At 31.9% G+C, this 20,889-nt stretch overlaps 1 protein-coding gene across 1 annotated transcript in view; it reads right to left on the reverse strand.

Moving 5' to 3' along the window:
- LOC126851581 (zwei Ig domain protein zig-8) overlaps positions 1-20,889 on the reverse strand; it is a 281,824-nt gene that overhangs the window by 127,374 nt on the left and 133,561 nt on the right. Inside the window, exon 3 of the mRNA XM_050595691.1 lies at positions 1,835-2,045. Coding sequence (XP_050451648.1) covers positions 1,835-2,045 — 211 coding nt within the window. The remainder of the gene's footprint in view (positions 1-1,834; positions 2,046-20,889) is intronic.

Here is a 20,889-nt window from a genome sequence, read left to right on the forward strand (position 1 = left end):
AATATTAGCAAAAAAATATATTCCTTTTGCTTTCATTCCATTGCTCGCTCTTATGATAAGTAAGATTAAATACCAGCAAGAAAAATTATTCTCTTTCGTTTATGAATGTAAAACCCTAGAAACAATCGTTGATTTTGAACTCTGTGTTACATTAAAAGACTAGAAGAAGTCTAGAAAGAAGAATAAATGAGAGGAGATTGAACGAAAGAGAAAGAGGAACGATACGAAACGCAAGGGTAGAGAACGTAAGAGCTCCGGCGTGTTCGATAAGCGGCTTGGGGGAAACACGTCGACGAACCGAGTCCTTTTCAACTTCTTCCCACCCTTATTCTCCCCTTTTTATGCGCTACGAGCGCATCGATGCAGGTGCATCTACTCCGTCTGGAGCGTTTATGTCCGGAGACAGGGAAGAAAACTTGGCGCGAAATAAATCGTCTTTCTTTCGCACGTTTTCTCGTCCGTAAAATCATAAAACGCGAAGTCGACGGCGAGATCAATTTTACAAATCCAGGTTTACAAAAAGCTGGGTACACGAAAGTTTTTGCTGCGGATCGAAGAATAGGGTAGAAAGTAAATTTGAGAATCGGTAAAAAAGAACAGGACTGCATAGTTTTGATAGGTTTGTCTTAAAGATCTTCTCAATGGTACTTGATAAAAACAGGATAAATTTGATTGAAAAATAACGTAATAAGACATCTTTTATACATATAGCAAAATATTCAACTTGCGCACACTTGACAGGAGATAAATTATTTTATATCGACAGCTAAAAAATATTGTTTACAAAAATTATGACAGCAAACTAGTTATAAAATAATAATAAATATAATAATATTTAAATGTAATCGTGCATTTCATCCGCTTTATTTTTGCAGCTAATCGTGAAACACACGATTCGTAGCAAATTATGAGCGCGAATTTTTATATAAAATCGAAAGAGGCATAAAATTTCTCCTAATCCCACTTTCTAATTTTCGAATAAAAACGTATCCTAAAAACAATAATTTACGTTCCGAAATTCGCACGAATAATAAAGCTCTACCGGAGGATGGAATATCGAATCTCACCGCTGCGCTGCACCATATATGTATTCTTGACTCAGCATTTTTTTTTAGCTATCACGTGTTTTCGCCGAATCGACCAGCATAGTAAATACATCCGAATTGACCACTAATGCATTTTTTTGCTACCCATGCGTTTGTTAAGCGTCTCGCTCCCTGCCCCTGTCAAAATAAATCCGAACCCATTTCTCGAATTTGTACCATTTGAACGAGCTCGTGTAGAATTGTGTTGATTTAAAACCCGATTCACTCCGATAGTGAAATTTGAAAGAGCACTATGCTGTTTTCTAAACTCTGTTTTCCGAATAAATTAATTTTCTTTTTTTAAACTGTATCAAATTATATGTACTGCCAAAAGATTATCGGTAAAATCGAGTTTTATATAAAATTAAAAATTTATATTTATAATTCAAGTAAACGTCTAGTAGCAATAAGATATTTCTTCTGCATTCTCGTCAGGGATATCAAAGTCGACGGTCGTAGTTTACTATAATACTTAAACGACGAGGATTTCGCAACGCGACGCGACGCGATACCGAGAGGATAATCCCGCGATGGAGCACTTAAGCGTTTAAACTTTAACCTGTTCGATCCCGCTCATGTCGCGAACAATCTTTTCCATGAGACAGCAGCCGATTGACGGCCATAACGTCGCCATCGGGCGGGGGCGGCGGCGGGGAGGGGCAGGAGGAAGGAGACTTCGAGGTAGATCGACACGAGGTCGCGATTTGCGAAACCAGGCCAGATGCGTGAATAATTCAAGTAGCACTCACCGATCACGTTGAGACTGTAGTTGAGTGACATTTTCGGCTCGGTGCTGACCTGGCACTCGTACACGCCGGAATCACGCTCCTGCGGCGACTTGATTTGCAGCGTCCAGTTCTCCGACTTGTCCGGATGGATCACCTGGAATCTCAAGTCCGACGTGTACATCAAGATGCCTGCGCTCAGAATATGCATATCGCGTTTGCGCATCCAGGACACCTGAAACATAAACGGCACGCCTATAATCAGACGTTACCATATATGACAGCGAGTTGACACACACATTTCCACTTTACCAAATTATTAATTTAATATGTTTCCTTTAATGGAAAAAAAAATTTTAATAATTCCTAAATATTACTGAATATGTGGCGATATTTTATAAATCATTTTTTCAATAAAAATGTTTGGATTTTTGCAAGTTTTCTATATTTGTGTATTGGCAATTTTTATTATGTATATATTATTGACATACTTTGAGAAATAAAAAAAAAAAAAAAAAAAAACTTTTCAGCAAAAGCAATATAATCGTTTTCTCTGTTTGTTTTTGGAATTACAAAGTGATGTATAGTCAAAAAGGATGCTGAAGATTGTCATTAGCTAATTTATGTAATATTTAATAGAAAAAAATTCAAAATAAGAAAAAGATGTGTAAATGTTTAGCGTCGGAAGTCGTCGAGAGTCAACGTCAGTGATGTTACTATACTAGGCTCGAGAAGCCTGCAACGTCTTGGTCTTGTGTTAGAACAAAGACCACGAAAAGCACCCAAGGTACCGTAAATCCCTGGTCGGTCGACGTGCGTGTCGCAAACGATCTCTATAGTCTCTCATTGTTTTGCGCGCGAACATGTCTGCCGGCTATTTAATGCATCGTCAGAGTTCCGGAGCGTAATTTCCCGGCGCACCCGTTGAAAACGGCAGCCAACCACAATTATCAGGTCTCTCTTCTCCTTTTCAAAGACTTTCCCATGTAGTTTAAATATTTTTTTATCTCTGCTGCATTGAATTCATATAACTAACTTAAAGTTCTCGTGTAGAGAAACTTAATATAATGTTTTAAATATAAATTCATGATTTTTTTCAAAAAGGGCATACAGTATCATTGAAAAAAGCATGTAATTCCCTTTTTTAAAATATTTACATGTTATTTAAAAGAAAGAATATCTATAATATTTTCTTCTGTTAATATTAATATTTATTAGTATTATATGATAGTTCATAAGATTAATCTAAATGAGGATAATATTCTCATTTTTATATTGTTAATACATTTTTGTTACAAATAAAACGTATGATAACGAAACGTGCAATTCTGAGGATGAGATATGTGATTTGAACTGATCAGGAAATTTTTATAATCTCCTAATTTTATTTTTTAGAAGATTATCCGTTGAATAATAGTTGTTAATATTGCCGCACAGTAACCAAAAAGACCAAGTGGCCTGGAATACATTTGATGTATCTATTAAACGGCGAGTGAAAAGGTAGAGGGCTTGATTTAGATAGGCGGCTTAGCCACGCGTATCACACTGCACGATGCACATGCATGATTAGATGATACCTTTACGAACAAACGCCAGGGACTAATTCGCGCAACGTGCTACTGAATCGGAGGTCATCCACCAGCAATAGAGCGATCCGAAGCCGCGAGGTAGTGCCGCATCAAGCGGATTGGTTATCTCCTATCTCGCGACGATCATCATCGGTCAACCATAAATTTCATTTTGCAAATTGAGTTTCCTGCCCAAGGTAGCCGCTACTATAGAACAGAACGTTCAGAACTAAACGTTCAAAGCATTAATGTACAACAATCGTCAGTGCTGTAAAAACAATTGATTTTTGATGAACTATTGATGGAGATTGATTAGCTATGTCCTGGTCGATGTTGCATTGACGTTGCCAATAATGTTCCAAGTACATGCCGAAAGCACTCCCGCGTATTAATCGTTTGAACTCTATTGCACGTCAAATTATACGTTAATAGAATACTTCACCTTCTTCTGTTAAAACATCGAAATTTTTTTTGATCAGAATTCTGTATTTATTATAACAAAAATTATAAATTTATGTATGATTGTTTTACAAAATAAATATTATAATTTATAATAGATTTAATATGATTTATTAATATTTATCTCTCCTTTAAAGGAGAGAGTATAAAAAATTTTTTTTTTCATAAATTTAATCTATTTAAACATTTTATTTTTTTAATGGTACACACATAGTTATTGATAATAAGCATAATTATATACAATTATATACAATTATTTACAAAATGTATATGTATGCGTAACAATATAATAATAGATTTTACAATAATCACTATTATAATTATATTAATAGATTTTACAATAATTAATATTATAATTATAAAAGTTGAAAATACAAATATGTAAAGATATATAGCATTGCGTATTGTGATTTTGCAACCTGAACAGCAGTGAGATATTTATCATGATATAATTTGGCTGATGTTCGCATATGGTGAATCATTATTATGTAACAGTATTATCATCCATTAATTGTCACGTAGTATCGATTAATACAATACATTCACTAAAGTGATTATTGGTGATGCCCGTTAGGCATGTTAACACAACACAATCCATATTGCGTCAAAAGCGAACTCTCTAATGCAAATGAATAAAAAAAAAAAATTGCTTGAAATTATAACATTTGGCAAATTTATAACATTTTCTGGATAAATATAAACATTACACATACAAAAAAAACTTTAGATATTAATCTTTATGGCATTTATTTATATATACATAATTATTTTTATCGAATAAATTTTTACTTTATTTTAACATATTTCCTCTTTTCCTATTCTTCCGTTGTTTCTTTCTGAATTTAAATGATAGCGTTTTTTTTCTCTCAAATGTTAATCAACTACATTTTTGTATAATTTTTCGCGGGTAATTCTTGTCTTTATTGTAATTTGATAAATTATTTGCATTCCATTTGTGCGAATTAAAATAGTGTATATATTCTTAGTATCATTGTTGGCATATCAATATAAATGTAATTCTCAATCATATGCTGCTAAAAATAGTTTAAAACAATGCCTTTTTTAGACATAAAAATTTTATGAATGGTTCTACAAAAAACATACTGTATAATTACTGTATTTGGTATTTTATATATTGCAATAATTATATCTAGTGTACGTATAATCACACACACTTTCTTTTGTTTCATATTTTATTATCAAAAATATTTTACATAGACTTAAGCTCTCTCTTAGAAAGCTAAGCGGCATCGCTTACCCTTTACATGACGCGTTCATCAATTTTTCATACCGCGACCCTGAACGCGCAAGATAATCGCGCAATATTTTAGTCGATTATGGGAAAACGAGAGGATACGAGATATGAAGGCGCTCCATGTCGCACATCGTTAACTACGTAAAACCGGCAAATTCGCCGTACAACGCGACGAAGCGTATATAGTTTACCACAACGGCGGCATCTGCATGCGCTTCATTATTTATGAGATTGCTGAAACGGCCTGATCGACGCTCATTGGGAATTGACGGATATCGATTTCGTTCGTCACGAGTCTACGCGATGTTACGCGCCGAACCGGATGATGGATGTTCGTTTCACTAGCGACGCGACGAGATGAAAAACGAGGTACGAGAACATCGAAGACAAGATCCGCAAACTTTCGACGAGAAGTCGCGAGAAGTCCTTATTCGACATTATGCCATACATTTGAATCGATAATGTTATGTATATCATAGCATATGAACACGTATTATTTTAAATAAGAAAGAAGAAGTATTAAGTTTTTGTGTTATTTTTATATAAGTGATCGAATGTAATATTTAATTAAGTGGTAGTGCTTTAAGAGCAATGTCGATTCAACCGGTCTTTAAAGTTTAATAAATTAGAAATCGTCGCGATCTCTCAAACTTTTAGATAGACTTTAACGGTGTTGTATTTACGAATCGGGGTCGGAATTACGACAAATCCCCCGCTCTTTGTACGATTATTCGATATCGCGATCTAGAACGGCTTTCATCCTCCCTAGTCGTTGCGAGGCGACCCTCACGAATTACTTAGACAGTTGTCGGAACAGCGGACGACGATATTTGGACGTAGTAGCTTTCCGCAAATATCTCGCGCGTGAACAATAGTCACGGTGCTCTGCCGAAAGGGGATTGTTCGCCGGAAACTAATGCTCCGGTCGCCAATCTCAAATTCCGTACGTGTTCGATTTGCATCGGTGCACGCTGGCTGTTTAACACAAAATGCACGTGCAGACGCTTCGAGAAACTTGGACGATTCGCGATGATTTACACTTCGTTTGAATATACGTTTCATTTTTATTGTTGCGTGAAAAAAAGATGGCCTTTAAATCTATCAATTAATAAATATATAATTGGATAAATTTCTTAAATTTGTAATTCGTTTAATTTGGATAAAATTTGAATAAAATTTCGATAAAATTTTAATAAATTGTGAGAATATCATCTTTTTTTTTGTATGCGACATTTCTCGTAAAATTTCCAAAAACAAAAATGAAATTATCAAGTTATTGAGAAAAAATATAAAAACTAAATATGAGAATTTTTTAATACTCTAACGAGTCATTCTGGATAGCAGAAAAGATAAAAAATATTTTTTTCTTTTTTTCACGACTCTTTTCAGTCTATCTAGAATTTATGTCGCTATTGTCGCGTACACGTGCACGCACCTATCTCGTAGAGCCTTTTTTTCAGGCCGTGCGGCAGCCACATTTCCGCAGGTAATCTCTTTCGTTCGCAGATGGAATCCACTCGATAGAAAAACGTCGAAAGCTTTCAGCCTTTTGAGATAAGTGCTTGCATTGTGCGTAAACTGTCCTTACAAAGTGACAATTGTAACGGTTAACATTTCGTCAGTTTCCTGTTAAAATTGCACGGCAATTATATTGAGACATATTAAAGTTAAAATTTTTTTTAAAAATAAGCTAAATATTATTGTTAAAAATTTAACAAAAGTTAAATATCATGTAATTATAAGCTTTCAAAATCATAACATATATTTAGAAAATTTTAACGTAAAAAAAACGTATAACGTATATAAATGCTATTAATATAAAAAAAGGATTAAATTAAAACAATAAATTCTAGCACAAAATTTTCAAGATTTTTTTGAAGATTTGAAGAATGACACGTTTTGATGGACTTAGGTTTTTTTTTATGCACGTTTGTCCCGTCGATGAAAAATTTAGCGGCAGTTTAAAGAGCCATGACTAATTAAAACTGAGATATTTCGCAATTGTGCTAAACAACAAGGTGGCGCGCGATTAATAATGGTGCGTAGATTAAAATAGAAAATGCCGTGCATGACGGGCGGCGTGCCGTTGTTGGATTTTAATTACGGCTGACATACATGTCCCAGCATCGCAGGAATAGAATTTATAGCGTTCCGTTGTAGCGCGGACGATTTAATTTAACAGACTAACAATTTAATGTCCGGAATTTTTCCCTGCTGTTCTCGCGCGTTTATTCGGTCGCTCATAACGAAATAATTCTATTTCCCGCACGATTGCTTCCACAATATTTCGCGCGTTAATCGCGGTCCAAGGTTACCATCGATAGTACGGGAGGCACTATATATATATATACATACGTGGTTTTATATGTGTGTAATTTCGTGAGATACTCTTAGGTCTCCGTTCTCGTACCTCGCAAAGTGCTAAATGTATCCATCTGACCCAAATGTACCCTATCTAATTTTATTACGCTAATCGCACTCACAGTGTTATTGTGCATTCTAAGAATCTTACGCATCACATTCCGGGTTAAATGAGGAATATAAATATATGAATTTTTATTTAATGAAAAAATTATGTTTACGCAAATTGCTTTCATAGTCTAGAGTAAAAAAAAATTCATAATACATAAATATAATAATTTATAAATATAATAAAAATACACAATAGAGACTTATATTTTTTTTAATGTTACAGTAATAAATTTAATTAAAGACACTGGTAAGTATCCAACAAGATGTATCAACAAGATATAAATATAAAAATAGTATCAATTTTAGGTAATACTTCTAATCTTGGATAATAATAATCATAACACATTTTGCAGATTTATATACAAGGCAGCCAATAAAATATGCTTGCATTCAAAAATTAGTTTTTTTCATTTTTTATTTTTAGAGATGGAAAATTATCCACTGCATTTTCTCTTGCTCGCAATTTTTTTTTTAAGGGACCAAGAGAATGAAACACGAGCGCGCCGCGTCCAAAAACTCGCATATCGCAATATCTGTTTACGTTTTGCGGGTTTATATCTGCAGCGACTTGATTTATGATTCATAAACCCGTGGATGCCAGTGCACGTCGATTTCCATAGATACATGAGACTAACGGCGTTATTGCGCTGAGTGCACGTATGTAAAGTGTCCGAGAAGTCATACACTCTCCCTGCAGACATATCGGGTACTAAAGATAGCAAATTACAGAGAATGGCAAATTATCTCTCAATGTATGTATCAAAACTTATAAAATAAAAATTTCAAGTTATTACAGATTAAAAACTAATCTTCTTTTTTCATTTTGTGTTAAATGTTAAAAAAAAATTTTGTTATCGGAAGTAATTACTTCTACTAATAATTTTAATTCTATTGTAAATAATCATTGTGTTTTATGTTAGCTGTTGAATATAGATTATATATATATATATATATGTCGCATTGCGATTAAATATAATACACTACATAAATGTAAAATAATTTTGACAACTCCAATTGAATGAAGTGATAAACATTTCTGCAGAGTAGAAACGTGACATCATACGATGTCAGACTCCCATCAATTTTTTGTCATGCAATTAGGTGCAAGTTTAAAAGCCATAACCGCGTAGAAATATTCGCCGCTATTCGGATTTAATCGATATCAATACCAACATCCATTACGAGCTCGACCGCGCGAATCTGACCGAAAATGACAGATCATCCAATCAATCGCGCTATCGTGAGGGAAAAAAAATCGTGTCAGGAAAATCGGCTTTATATTGCGCGTTGTGAATATCGTTAATTAATCGTATTGCCAGAGATTATTACGGATTGCATGATGTGCTAATCAAATATATCTGTTATTCATATGTCAATACTTATATCTTCATTTTATATAATTGAGATGAAAAAATTTTTCTTAATTAAATAACTCGGTCTAATATTTAGAGTTAACAATTATTTATTTAATCTTTCAATTATTTATTTAACAAATAAATAACAAATATTTTTCTCTTAATAAGAGAAAAGAAGAATAATTAATTTTTAAACACAAGATTTATTTTTTTTCTCTTGTACAACACAAATTATAGGTATATATATCTGCATTTTATTTATATAGATTTCGTCGATTATATTCCCGCGAGGAAAACAAATAGGTAACTTTTTTCTAGCCATATAATATTTTTTTATGGCAAAGAGCGAAAAATAATTTGCAACTCGCGATGATACGTGATCGCATCGGGGCCAATTTGCGGTAACGGCATGGCAGACGTGCCTGGGACGTCGCGCGGGTTTCGGAATTTCCATTCCTCTTCTTCGTGAAACACGGAACGCGATAAACAAACGGAAATTACATTTTGCGAGCACCAATAGAAAAATAGAAATGCATACCCTCGTCTCGCGGCGGTTCTCAAAGTGCGATGTGATGCAGGCCAAGTTTGCTCGAAAAATTTCGTTTCTTATAGTTTGATAAGAGAGAGAGAGAGAGAGAGAGAGAGAGAAAGAGAGAAAAATAGAGAAAAAGGAGAATCTACGCGCATCATTTCGGGCATACGATACTTCTAAATTAGGCCACCGCGACGTTCTACTCGCGGGAATCGCTTTATGTACCGCTGAAATTTATATCGATGCAGCTACGCCGCAATTTGCAAATGCACCAAGAGTATCATCAATGTGAATCTTTCTTTAGTTGGAACGCGAGTTTTGCAATGATAAAAATTGCATAGATAGAAAATGTAATTTAGTAAAATAATATTATTAAGAATGATTTTGTGCGTGTTTGAAAAAAGAGCAAAATGCTTGCTTCGTTAATTAAATATTTGACAATATATATAGTAAATATTTCAAAACAATGACATTTCGTAGATTATTATGTGTAATAATCTTTTATTTTAGTATTTTCCAGTTAGTTGTAAAAGATTAGCAAAATTTTTAAAATTTTCGCAAATTCTTCACGTATCTAACTATAAATTTAAAAATCATACATGCAAGATATTAAATTTCAACCTCTTATAAAAGAGATTAATATTTTTCTTTTAAATTTCTTTCATATAATTTTTGTATCTTTGTTAGTACTATGTAAAAAGAAAAATCTTTTCAGAATTCTATCACTTGCTGCGTGAGTGAGATGTTGGAAATTTGGTTGATAGATTCTTTCGGATCATGTTCATGTTATATTACCGAAAAAGATCAGCGCTAGAGAGAAAGAAAGATACACAAATAAGAGAATGAAGAAATTTTACGTTCGCGGATGATTTCCTGCTGCGATATGTTTCGTGGATCAATCGCGATATATATTGGCGAAATATATAAAAATGCGGTCACGACCAGAGAAATTTCCCAGAAAATCCACTTTTCCAAATACAGTTGCTGGAAATCAAACTTTATACCAATACTAGTACGCTGGTCTGATCTTTTTGGAAATTGAAAAAATTCAGAGATATCGATATTAGATGGTAAAAATTAATGATTTTAAAAAAATAAAAAATTAAGTACCGTTAATCATTGTATTTTAAGAACTTATTTCTTCTATTTTTATGTTATATTGCAAATTGTTCTTACATAATGTTAACTTAAAAAGTATAAGATAAAACTCTCTATAGCGCTATCCGCAAATAAATTGTACTTGCTTGTATATCTTGCTAAAAATAAAAACAATGACTAAAAATATAAGCGAAATAAGCTTGAAAATGCGAGCGCGAAGACACAATATACAAAGAAAAAATATATTTTACCAAAAAATAATTTGCTTTATATCTATCTTTTTCTTTTACTTATACATATAGAAGGCTAATAATATAATTACAAAATGTTTATCCACACAAAACGTACATAAAATTGTAAAAAAAATTATATTTACATGTTTAGTTTTTGAAAGACTTGTAACATGATATTTTCGAAACTAAAGTTACTTTTTCAATCTTGGTATAGTATATCATTTTCGACGTGTTTCACATGAAAAATTTCTAGATTGTAGACAATCAGTGATATCTCAATCAAAAGTTATCTGTTCTACTTGTTACATGTCACTCACATCACTGAAAAAATATTAGTGAATTATTACGTCCATCTGTCATATAGCAATATGTAAAATGTAGGAAGAACGATATTGTTTGGAATATTTTATTTCGGCCGAATCATCGTTTGCGAGTGTAAATATTATCGGTTGGTGAATTTTTGTTCAAAATTTAATTTAGTTTTAGCAATATGTTAAATATCAAAATCTAATATCCGATATATGTGTGCAGCAAAAACTATCAAATATATTTAGAACCGCATAAAGTTAACATTTTTTTAAAAATTGCATAAAATATAAAATTTGATACAAAAAATAAATATATATTCTAACGCTTTAATTTTAACATAAGTCGAATATATCTCTATAGCAATCTTCTCAATCCTACAATTATTAAATAGCATCAACTTTCATCGTAAATCCTCCTTATATACCTCATTGTTGTGGCTAAAAAGATTTATCACTTGGCCTAAAAAGATTTATCGGCGTGACTATCAATTATTCAAAGTTGCGGTTCTCGCAAAAAATTTTGCCCCCAAAAAAAAGAACAGAGAAAAATTAATAAAAAAAGTTACAGCGTGAGATCGCAAAAATAAAGAAAGTTGTGCAAAATCCCGTTTACACTCGAACTCCGCGCAGTTTTATCGGCGTCAACGGCAAGAAAGGTGGACGGCGAATTAACTGTCTTCCAGTGCAAAAAATTTTTCAGAAAGAAACATTATTCCGCGACAAACCGATAATCTCTGACAGCCTCTTCCAGTACAGCTTTCGCGTCTTGTGGAGAATGGTGACGGAAACATAAGCAAGCTGTACACGATGAGTAATGTCAGAAAGGAATGGGAAAAATCTCTTTTCTTTTCGTTTTCTGCTCATTCTGTCGAAACAAAAGACCACTATCTGCGTCATCGTGTATTCTTTGCTCGCTACCAACACGTATGTTCTTTTTCTCTCTACCATTTCGTAATATTTCGCCATAGGTTGTCATAAATGCGCAACCCTTCTCGTGTTTTCCCCTCGTCCTCCTGTCACGTTTGCAAAAACGAAAGAGCGAAAAGTAAAATACGTGTCTACAATCGAAATATGTCAATAAATCTTTACAATATATAGTTTAAATCTATAGATGTCTATAGATAAAGGATTAAAAAATTGATTGCAAAAAAAGACAAGATAAATTAGCTTTATAAAGAATAATCGAATTATTGATATATTATTTTTCAATTAGTAAGTTATATTTTGATCAGTGGGAAAAATGGGAAAACTAATTATTGTTCATGTAATGGCACGAGAAAAAATGAAAATTGATTTATTTGGTTTCATTTTTATATATAAAAGTTAATAAAATTCACTCGTTCTTACAATTAAAATATATCAATAAAATTTGAAAATGTAACATTTTTTCAATAATGATAGAATAATTTCATCAATTTATTTTCTAAAATTTATATTCAGCTCCATAAGTCGACAAATGAAATTTTATAATCTACCAGTCATTGTCGCAAAGCGAAAGAATTGCGCGAATCAAGAAAGAAAAAGCACAAATATTCTGTGAGCCCAATTCTCTTTACTTATCACAATTCGCAGTTTTCCTAGAACCACGAATCGACCTAGAAAAGAAACATTTTCGCCCGAAATTCTTTTCTTTCGATTCACTTTATTTGAAGCACTCCCTTTCCGAAATCGCGACCACGCGTCACACTCTTTCATCTTTATCAAGATGAGAAAAAAATTTGTACACATGGCGCCCGGAGCGCTTTTCTTCTTTTTTCATAAAATTCTTTCAAGATCAAGTATACTCGAATTTTATTAAATTTGAAGCTCACTAAAATAGAAGGCAGTCGTTTGTTTCAACAATTTATCACCCAGAATCATATCTGGAATATTACTACGTGTCCGAAGTTTCTATGCGAAATGTGAAAGATTTTCTTGCAAAAGGTGAATAATTATTTTTTCGACATAATGCAATATAGGTTAAATTTTCAAAATTATTTATTTATCTATTTATTTTATTCGATCTTAATTACATCTTTACTACCAGGCACGTCTTTTAAATTATACAATTTTCAACAACCGGTATGACATGTATAATTTTGATAGGTTTTTTTAAAGTAAAATTAATATATTCTCATTATATGCTCTTAATTTTTGAATGCCAAAGACCTTGGAAACAATTCTGTTTGTGCTCAGATCGATTTATCAATGATTTGTGTATGTTAGTACGTCGTATTGGCAGGAGATTTCCAATTGCCGATAGAGCGGAAAACGTTTCTCGGCTTGCAAGGATCGACAAAATCTAGACAAGCGACAGCAAGGACGGATACGGAGTAACGTAAATGGCAAAAGACAATAAGAGAGATAAAAAGAGACAGAATAGGGATACATTTCGAGTGTCCTTATTCCTATACTGTCTTTTTCCTTCTCTCTCACTATCTGCCGCCACTTGCCCTATAAATGGAGAAGGTACATTAGAACGGGAAAGATAGATAAAACGAGAAATGCTCTATATCTTCTTTGAGCCATGATATTTCTTTATAAAGCAGAGAGTAATTTGATAAAATATTTAATATATTCGTAAAAAATATTTAATATAAATATTTAATATAAATGTTGTCTCTCTCCCTATTACTGCTTTAAAATGATAAGCCGTGATAAATTAACTCTGGAAGCGCACATGACTTCCATATTTTCTATCGGTGTTTTTCAAGTCGCATTAAGATAAAAGATTCCGTTAATACGGATGGACTTCTTACATTGCCGTTCGTTTTATGCTCGAGACTTTCGAGAGCAGAAGGATGCTTACGATTGGAGTCTCTTTTACTCTCTCAATATCGATATTGACTTTCATGATGCTTCCTGATAAGAGCTTCTCGGAACAGTGAATGTATACATATAGAATAAAAAAAAGAATGTTCGGGACGGATTTATTGTTTACGCGACATAGTGATGTGGAATAATATTGAAAAATATATAAATAAAGCTGCCGTCAAATAAAAAAATGCAGAACAAAAAAAAATATATATAAATATTAAAAGAAACTGATTAGGATTACAAGAAATATATTCATAAATGATGAATTTTTTTGACAAATTTTTCTCAAAATTTATTTATATCTCTAGAAAATTTTAGACAATTTTATTATTTTTTTTATTATTTTTTTTTATTTATATATTTTTATAAAAAAATTAAATTATTAATAATTGTCTAAAATTTCTCTCCCTCTTTCTCTGTCTATATATTGTTATTTTATTATACGTTTATAACTATTTTGTGCATGCTGATATTTGTTCGATATGTGTACATGTTGACCTTCTTCAACGAAACACTCAGTTATGCCTCGCTCAGACTAATCGATTCGAGTGATACACGCGACAGGGCACGAAAAAAGAACACGCACACAAGGGATACAGTGAAACGGAACAAGGTAGAAGTGGATTTTTGGTCACGAAATACATGAGGCAATGAAATGTCGTTCGCAATCGAATATCGTCAATAAACTGCCAATCCAATTTAGTTACGCAGAAAATACCGCTACCTACACGCTTTTACGATCTGCCAACCAGGTCTCTTCTTTCATCTACCTGCGCCCGAGTTCTCTCGTCCCGCACCAAAGAAAGCACGCCCAGCCTCGTCGCTCGGATCGATTCCCTGTCGCATTTTTCGACCCTTTGCAATCAAATTTGTTGTCGCTGTTCTTTCGATAACGATGAAGTAAAATGCAAATATCGTCGCATCGAATCCTTACGGATTCGTTCCCCTCGAGAATTACGCCAGAATCTCGATAAAACACCCTTCAATGATAAAGAAAAAGAGAGAGAGAGAGAGAAAGAGAAAAAGAGAGTAAGAGAAAAAGCAAGGCGTGCTGTCACTTTGAACGAGAGCGCAAATATGTTGCCGTAGGGATCCCCCTTTACGAGCCGGATTTGTCTCTTTAACGTGGCTATAAAAAGTGACGTTCGGTGCGAAAAATTTGGCGTATTATCACCGCGACATTGCGGTGTTTCGGTCGACCAAACTGTCGCAAAAGAAAATCCAGCACAGATTCGAGAAGCTAATAAAAAAAAAAACAAAAAACGGTGAACGCACGATTCGAAAGATTAACGTAACAAACGTAATTGTTTCAAGTATATAAAGTATTGACTCATGTTACACACCATTTCAAACATGCACATACAGTTTATAATTAATTCAACGGAAAAATGTGTGATGTATTACACAATTATTTACTGATATATAAAATTTCATTACGCAATTTTTCAATAAAGATGCCATCTTCACCTAAAGCAATAATAATGTAATTTTGAGCATTAAAATCGTGCATTTAAACAGACGTATGTTAGGAGAAATAACTTAACAACAGTCTGTCCAATATTCCATAATTTTACGATTGATAATAAACATGAATAGAGAACAGTACCATCATGCACGCATCACATAAACTTAAAGATTTATAGCTTTGCGTAAAACGGTATAAAAACTTCATGTCAATAGTCAGAGATGTTATATGAATCCCATCGATATTTTTTAACACTTGCGATATTTTTCAATGGCCTTCCGTCTGACAAACCGAAAGCAGGTCGATACATTCCAAGAGAAGCTAGCGTTATATTTTTCCCACGTGTACATTGCGCGATGTTGGTAATAAAAATCGAACATAAAACATTTTCTTGTCATTTTTTTTTATCATCGACGAAGATTCGTGCTGAAATAGATGTCTCGTTTAGTAAAAGGATAACTGTGCTGTAAAATAGTTAAATAAAATTTTGGATAGAATAGAGTGTTGCTATTATTTATTGCTTTAAATGTACTGTAATAATAAACATGAAAGTAAATGAAAGTAGACTATCAGTAATATATTACATCTCTTTACACAATAAGCGATAGTCCTCCTTTTCCCAAATGAAAATTGCGGTAATAATAATTTATATATATCAGAGAGACTTTGTCTTTAAATCAATTCTCCGTAATTAATAATTTCTTCAAACAAATAATATATGTAGTTTTTATAAAAACAATAATTCTTATTTTTTTTATTTATACGTAATTGCCATTTTATATTAATTATTTTATATACGAGCATTATATATAATATATATATACATGAACATATGTTCTGTATTTAATTTTAATTAAGCCAAAAAATATAAATTTGTAACAAATTGCTAATCATGTAATGGAAAATAGCAGGAGAAACCAGAGTGTATAAACATTATATGGAGTTTAGAGCATTATGAAATTATATTAAAATTTGTAAAGCGACATCCCTTAACACGATTAAATAAAACATTTTCAGGTAGACGAACTTCACAACACATGTTATATAGAAGGCTTATAGTGAGATTACGGAAGGATTATTATAGATTAAGCTCGCAGTCAGTAGATGTCTGTAGTTTCTATGCTAACCGCGGCCTAAATACATATCTCACTTCTGGCTTCTACGATATTCACGCAGCTCTTATCTCTATCGTCCGACATGGCGAACAATCGAACAAGAAAATATCGGATAAATATTTTTCGTATTTTTACTTTTTTTGTAAATAATTGATTTGTTTTAGACAAGATTTCTTAAATTTGTCTGGACCATTAATTCTAAAAAATTATTTAAAAAAGAAATAATTTAATATCGTTATCACTTAAAATGCCGTTATCTTTCTATTAGTATAGAAGATTAGCCTTTCTATTGTAAGTTTTTAATTAAAAATTGATATCGGTTTTTGCATTATTAATCTAAATACAATTTTCAATAGAATAATTTCATAAAAGGTATTGATAACAATTCAACATTTGTTATTATATTATTTATAACTAAAGCTTTTATTTCGAATAGTTAAAAAAAGAAAATAATAGATGTCATATCTCAATACACAATTCGATTCGTTTCTACATAAAAAAACATTGTACATGCGATAATTATTGCATGGAAAAATCCAATCCAAACAAATATAGATCGTGAGTGTTAGCGCAAGATAAAAGATATTCTCTGATACGTATTTTCCAGTTTTATACACATATACGTCAAAGTTAAATAACATATAAATTTTTGAGCAACGAGTATATTGTTTCGTATATTATTTTTATTAACAATGTTATCTTTAAAATAAACAAAATGTATTTATAATATTTTGTACCTTGCAATCAAAAGGAGAGAGAGAGAGAGAGAGAGAGAGAGAGAGAGAAAATTCTGCAAATATTTACATGTTTAAAGAGCCAAATCAGACCTTTGAATCGCACCCTCCCAAAAGTGGGGAACAATTTTTTCCGATGGTATATCTTCCGCATCAAACAGAACAAAATAAAGGCAAACCTCTAATCCGGCCGGTTGGAAAATGAAACGAAACAAATAGAAGCGCCGGTATACGTGCGATGCACTTTTACGACATCATCAACAGTGAATGTTTGTAGGATCGTCGTATCAGTACGAATAGTTCTTCGTGCTCGGAATTTTAAAGCGCTGTGAATTACACTTGTTTTCATAGTCATTGGCTCACAAAGTGTTACACGTAATATAAAAAAGCAGCATTTATATCTAAAACAGATGGTACAACGATGGTATCGCTATATAACCGCTATTCGTAATTAATTTAATTAATACTCATTTATTATTCATTTGCAATCAGAAAATTTGGAACATGGGAAATATTATAATTTATCCATAAAAATAATGGAATTAAATTTGTAAAAATATTTTATATATACATATTTTTTTCATCGCTTTCAATAACCTACACATTTTAAAATAATTATTCAAAAATTTTAAAAAATTACTATATCATTCTGTCAAATAAAATTATGCTGTTTAATATACATAAAGAGAATAAAATGGCTCGTCAGTTGTATCTAAATGTAGCAATATTTCTTGAGATAATTTAATCAAATGCCGAGATACACTTTTAATTTATTTTCATTTTTCCCTAAAACATATTAACGTTCCGTAAGTAAATTTGACATTGGAATTACTTCGCGCCTCAGCAATGTTCGAAAGAATCACTGAAATTCCGTTTCCTAAAAGTTACACGAAGCAAGCAAACTCGACCAAGCGTTACAAGTTTTACGCGCGCTTTGTGTATTCGGCTGATTAAATTCTCTCATTGTCTCGTGCAAGAAATAGTCACACTCTGTAATTTCCCGATAAATTGTGTTGCCGTGTGAGAAACGGTCCATGATTGTATTGCAAAATGACGGTTCAGTATGATCGCAATTTTAATTGCAATTTTGAAATATCAGAAGCTCTTCGAAAAAAGAGATGTTATCATTTAAAATCAAATTATTTTGACGTTTCAAATTTTCAACTTTACAAATAATAAATTGTATTTTTAATAAATATTGTTCAACTAAGATATTACGCGCGCATACTGTCTTGAATTTTATAATTATAAAACTTGTGCTTATAAACTTGAAATATAATTCTTGTTGGAGGTGGTTTATTATATATAATTATTTACAATCCGTGTTGATATTTGTCTAATTATAATAAAATAATGCATTAAATGTGTGAAAATGTAAAAAATAAGTAAAAAATGAAAAAAAATGAATGGAACATATTAATAAATATAATTTTTAATATGTATCATTGGAAAAATATAAAAAGATTTAAAAAAGTATATAAAAACTATGTTATAAATTAAAATCTTTTTGTGTTAGCACATTTTGTTAATTAATCATTTCATAATTTCAAGCGAGATATGTAGCAAAGAGTTATTTATATATTAATCACTCAAGAAATTTATCTATATGTTAATCCATATCAAATATTTATTAAGAAATGTTTCGAAATGCATTTATATATTATTAGGTCACTCTTTCGTTCTTCTGTTTCTCAGACATATTCATCTCATGCCATCTTAATTAATATTTCCAATTTAAGGTCGATACGTGAGTAATGTAGAGTAACATGTTATCATGTTATCATGGCAAATAAATATCGATCTTAAATGTCATAAAACTTGTAGCTTATGACAAACATTTATTTTATTTGATCTTGAAAATTAATTACATTCTGTTCCCTTATGGGAGAAGGATGCCTTGCGACATATCGTATCACAGGGAATGATTCAGACCGTATTTTCATCGAGTCGATGAATCTCAATAAGACTCTCATCAAAAGAGATGTTCTTTGACCTACATGTTAGTTTCATAACTCTCGAATCCTCCAAATGCGATAATGCGTTGCGTGATATCACAGAAATTAGAACAAATATATAATTTAATTTTTGAATAAAAAAATTAAATAAATTATTTATTTTTTAAGTAAAGTTTAATGAAATGCAGTCGCAAACTAATGCTAAAAGTACGGATATTAAATTTAACTCTTAAATTTTTAAATAATAAAATGCTTTTCACCCATATTTTTCCTAAAATATATATTTATTATCAATATATTTCAGCATGCAATGCCATTTTATTCAACTTTTTGTTACAGTTAAGTAATATCAGACACTAACAGAAAAAATAATTAAATTGTAACGTAGGGATTGTAAAAGTATAGGTCATGGCGCCTCATTGGATTAATATGCAATAAAGTTGTTATCGATAAGAATTTAATTTGAATTCCAATAAAGCGCTAATTCTTTACGCTCTCCAACTTTTCGTTCGGCAACGTGCCGGTAAAAGTAATGACTCTTCGATGAAAATATTTGGCTTTGACGTTAAAGAGTCTACGCGTAAACATTTAATAATAGGGTATACATAAATACTTTAAGAAAGGAGTGGGTTGAAAAGGGAGCGTACATATTTACATTAGACGATATCTCGGCGGGATTCCCATCGAAAGAGAATGCTTTTGTGAATGCGATGGTATATCCCGCCATCGCGTTGACAGTTATGAATGGCCCGGTATTGTAAAGCCGGAGAAATTTCACTTGCTTTCGGTCGCGCGTCCCTTTCTCCGCGATGCCGCGCAATGGAATCCGGTGAATATTTCTCTTATCGAAAATACGACTGATTCTGCTGTTTATCTCATCTCGCACGTTCCATGATTTTCCAAAATTTTGCTTTATAACATCCCTATCCTTTTTTCTGATATTTATGGAATTATCAAAATTCATTATTTAAGCTATTTCATAATTTAAAAAATTATAAAAAATCTCTTGATTCTTAAAAATAATTTTTTATTATTTCGTGTAAATCTGATTTATCAAATTTATATCTCTCAAATATATTTAAATAAAAAAATCTTATTTATTAATTACAAAATTATGAAGATTGTTGGACGAATAGAAATGAAAAGAACTTCTTTTAGAAGAATTTACTATCTAATAAAAAGAGCTAAATGAGATATTACATTCCCTTTTTGTCATCGCACCTAGTGACAAAATTCCATTTCATCTTGTAAAAAAAACTCTGCAGATTTCAATCTGAAAAGTGTACTCGCCCATAAGAAATGGATATTTCGTTCAACACTAAAATAATAAGATTAAAAATACGAGTTGCCACAAATTGTAGCATTATTAATTGAAGAAAATTGTTATCTGCAAATATATCAATATTGTATTCATTACAATTTAGAGACATAAAAATAATTATTTCTTTTTAGAACATAACTAAGATTCATATATGTAACATCTTCGCGAGATGACAAGATGCGTTACCGTTGTCAAGCAATCCTCGTAATTATCCAATTACCATACACATAGAAACACGTATTTTCATCTGTATACACGCTAGAATCTTGCAAAGCTCGAGAACGGGAAAGACGTCCCAATTAACTTAGATCCAATTAGCGTAAAAAGTCCACGCATCCTGATATGGGTGATAATTTATTTAGACTTGATGCGGTTGCTTTTGCGAATGAAGGCAGATTACATAATTTCGCGAA

This window comes from Cataglyphis hispanica, chromosome 8 (assembly GCF_021464435.1).
Source record: "Cataglyphis hispanica isolate Lineage 1 chromosome 8, ULB_Chis1_1.0, whole genome shotgun sequence".
Classification (NCBI taxonomy): domain Eukaryota; kingdom Metazoa; phylum Arthropoda; class Insecta; order Hymenoptera; family Formicidae; genus Cataglyphis; species Cataglyphis hispanica.